Source organism: Penaeus monodon, chromosome 15, assembly GCF_015228065.2.
Source record: "Penaeus monodon isolate SGIC_2016 chromosome 15, NSTDA_Pmon_1, whole genome shotgun sequence".
Taxonomy (NCBI): Eukaryota; Metazoa; Arthropoda; class Malacostraca; order Decapoda; family Penaeidae; genus Penaeus; species Penaeus monodon.
The window spans coordinates 39,086,082-39,087,108 of record NC_051400.1 but is presented as its reverse complement, the minus strand read 5'-3'; the positions used below and the strand labels follow the sequence as shown (position 1 = coordinate 39,087,108).

The window sequence follows — 1,027 nt, the reverse complement described above, 5'->3', positions numbered from 1 at the left end:
ATAATGAAAGTGTATTTTCTACTCAAAGGCAGACATATTGATCTCAGAGCTTCAGGGAAAATTGATATGTTGCACACCTGGTACTAATGAAGTTGAATCTTTGCAGAGGTAACTCCTCCTGAGAACACTTACCAAAACTACCCACCAGACAGACCCAATGGACACAGACGGGATTCATCTGAAAACATGAATGGTGACGGTAAGTGTTTCTGTCCCCCTATATACACTTTTTGTGTTTTGGATTTGCATTCTTGTCATGAGATCTTTGCCTTGTTCCCTGTAAATCTATAAGTGCTGATACAGAGATATTAGCATGATTTGTTTTAGCATGTGAGCATTATTAGATAGATAGATATATATGTGTGGTTAATTTTAAGGATCTCTGCCACCAGTACTTGTAACAAGAATTAAGACAGATGAAGTAATGGAAAAGCATGTGTATTAATATATGATAAGTCTTTACAAAGTCCATAAAAAAAACAAGTAAAGAGTTGTTTACTGGAATGTATTAATGCACAGCTTTTTCATCTGTATTGTTCCCTTTTTAAATTAGCTTGTGGGAAATATAAAATTTTGTTTATTATTTCATATGTAGCACATCTAACAGTTGCTGCAAAAGGAAGACAGTGCAGTAAATACTGTATTTCAAGTATGGCAGAAGTTGCATGTTTAGCAGTATAGTTCTGAACTTAGTAATAGATAAACTTGTAGTTCACATGAGGGCCTACATTCTACAAAGAAATAAAAGTTACAAAGAATGAGATATATTCTTTGATCACAGTCTCATAAGATGGACTGCAAGAGTTCACACAGAAGATGCTGATGCAGAACTAAACCATTTTCACCTCATGGTAAAAGAAACAAAGAAAATATCTATGCTTCTCATCACCCAACACATGTTTTATGCACCTGTGACCAAGATTTGCACCACCACATGTGACACAATAGATATTGGATGAGCACTCTTTCTGCTTTTAGTAGGGAAAGTAACTTTTTCTCACCTTACTCAGGAGAGATCATAGTTTTT

At 35.0% G+C, this 1,027-nt stretch overlaps 1 protein-coding gene across 1 annotated transcript in view; it reads left to right on the top strand.

Moving 5' to 3' along the window:
* Positions 1-1,027, top strand: part of LOC119582031 (spectrin beta chain, non-erythrocytic 2-like) — a gene marked incomplete at its 5' end in the record, with an annotated part of 75,134 nt that overhangs the window by 66,915 nt on the left and 7,192 nt on the right. Inside the window, 1 exon segment of the mRNA XM_037930241.1 lies at positions 107-199. Coding sequence (XP_037786169.1) covers positions 107-199 — 93 coding nt within the window.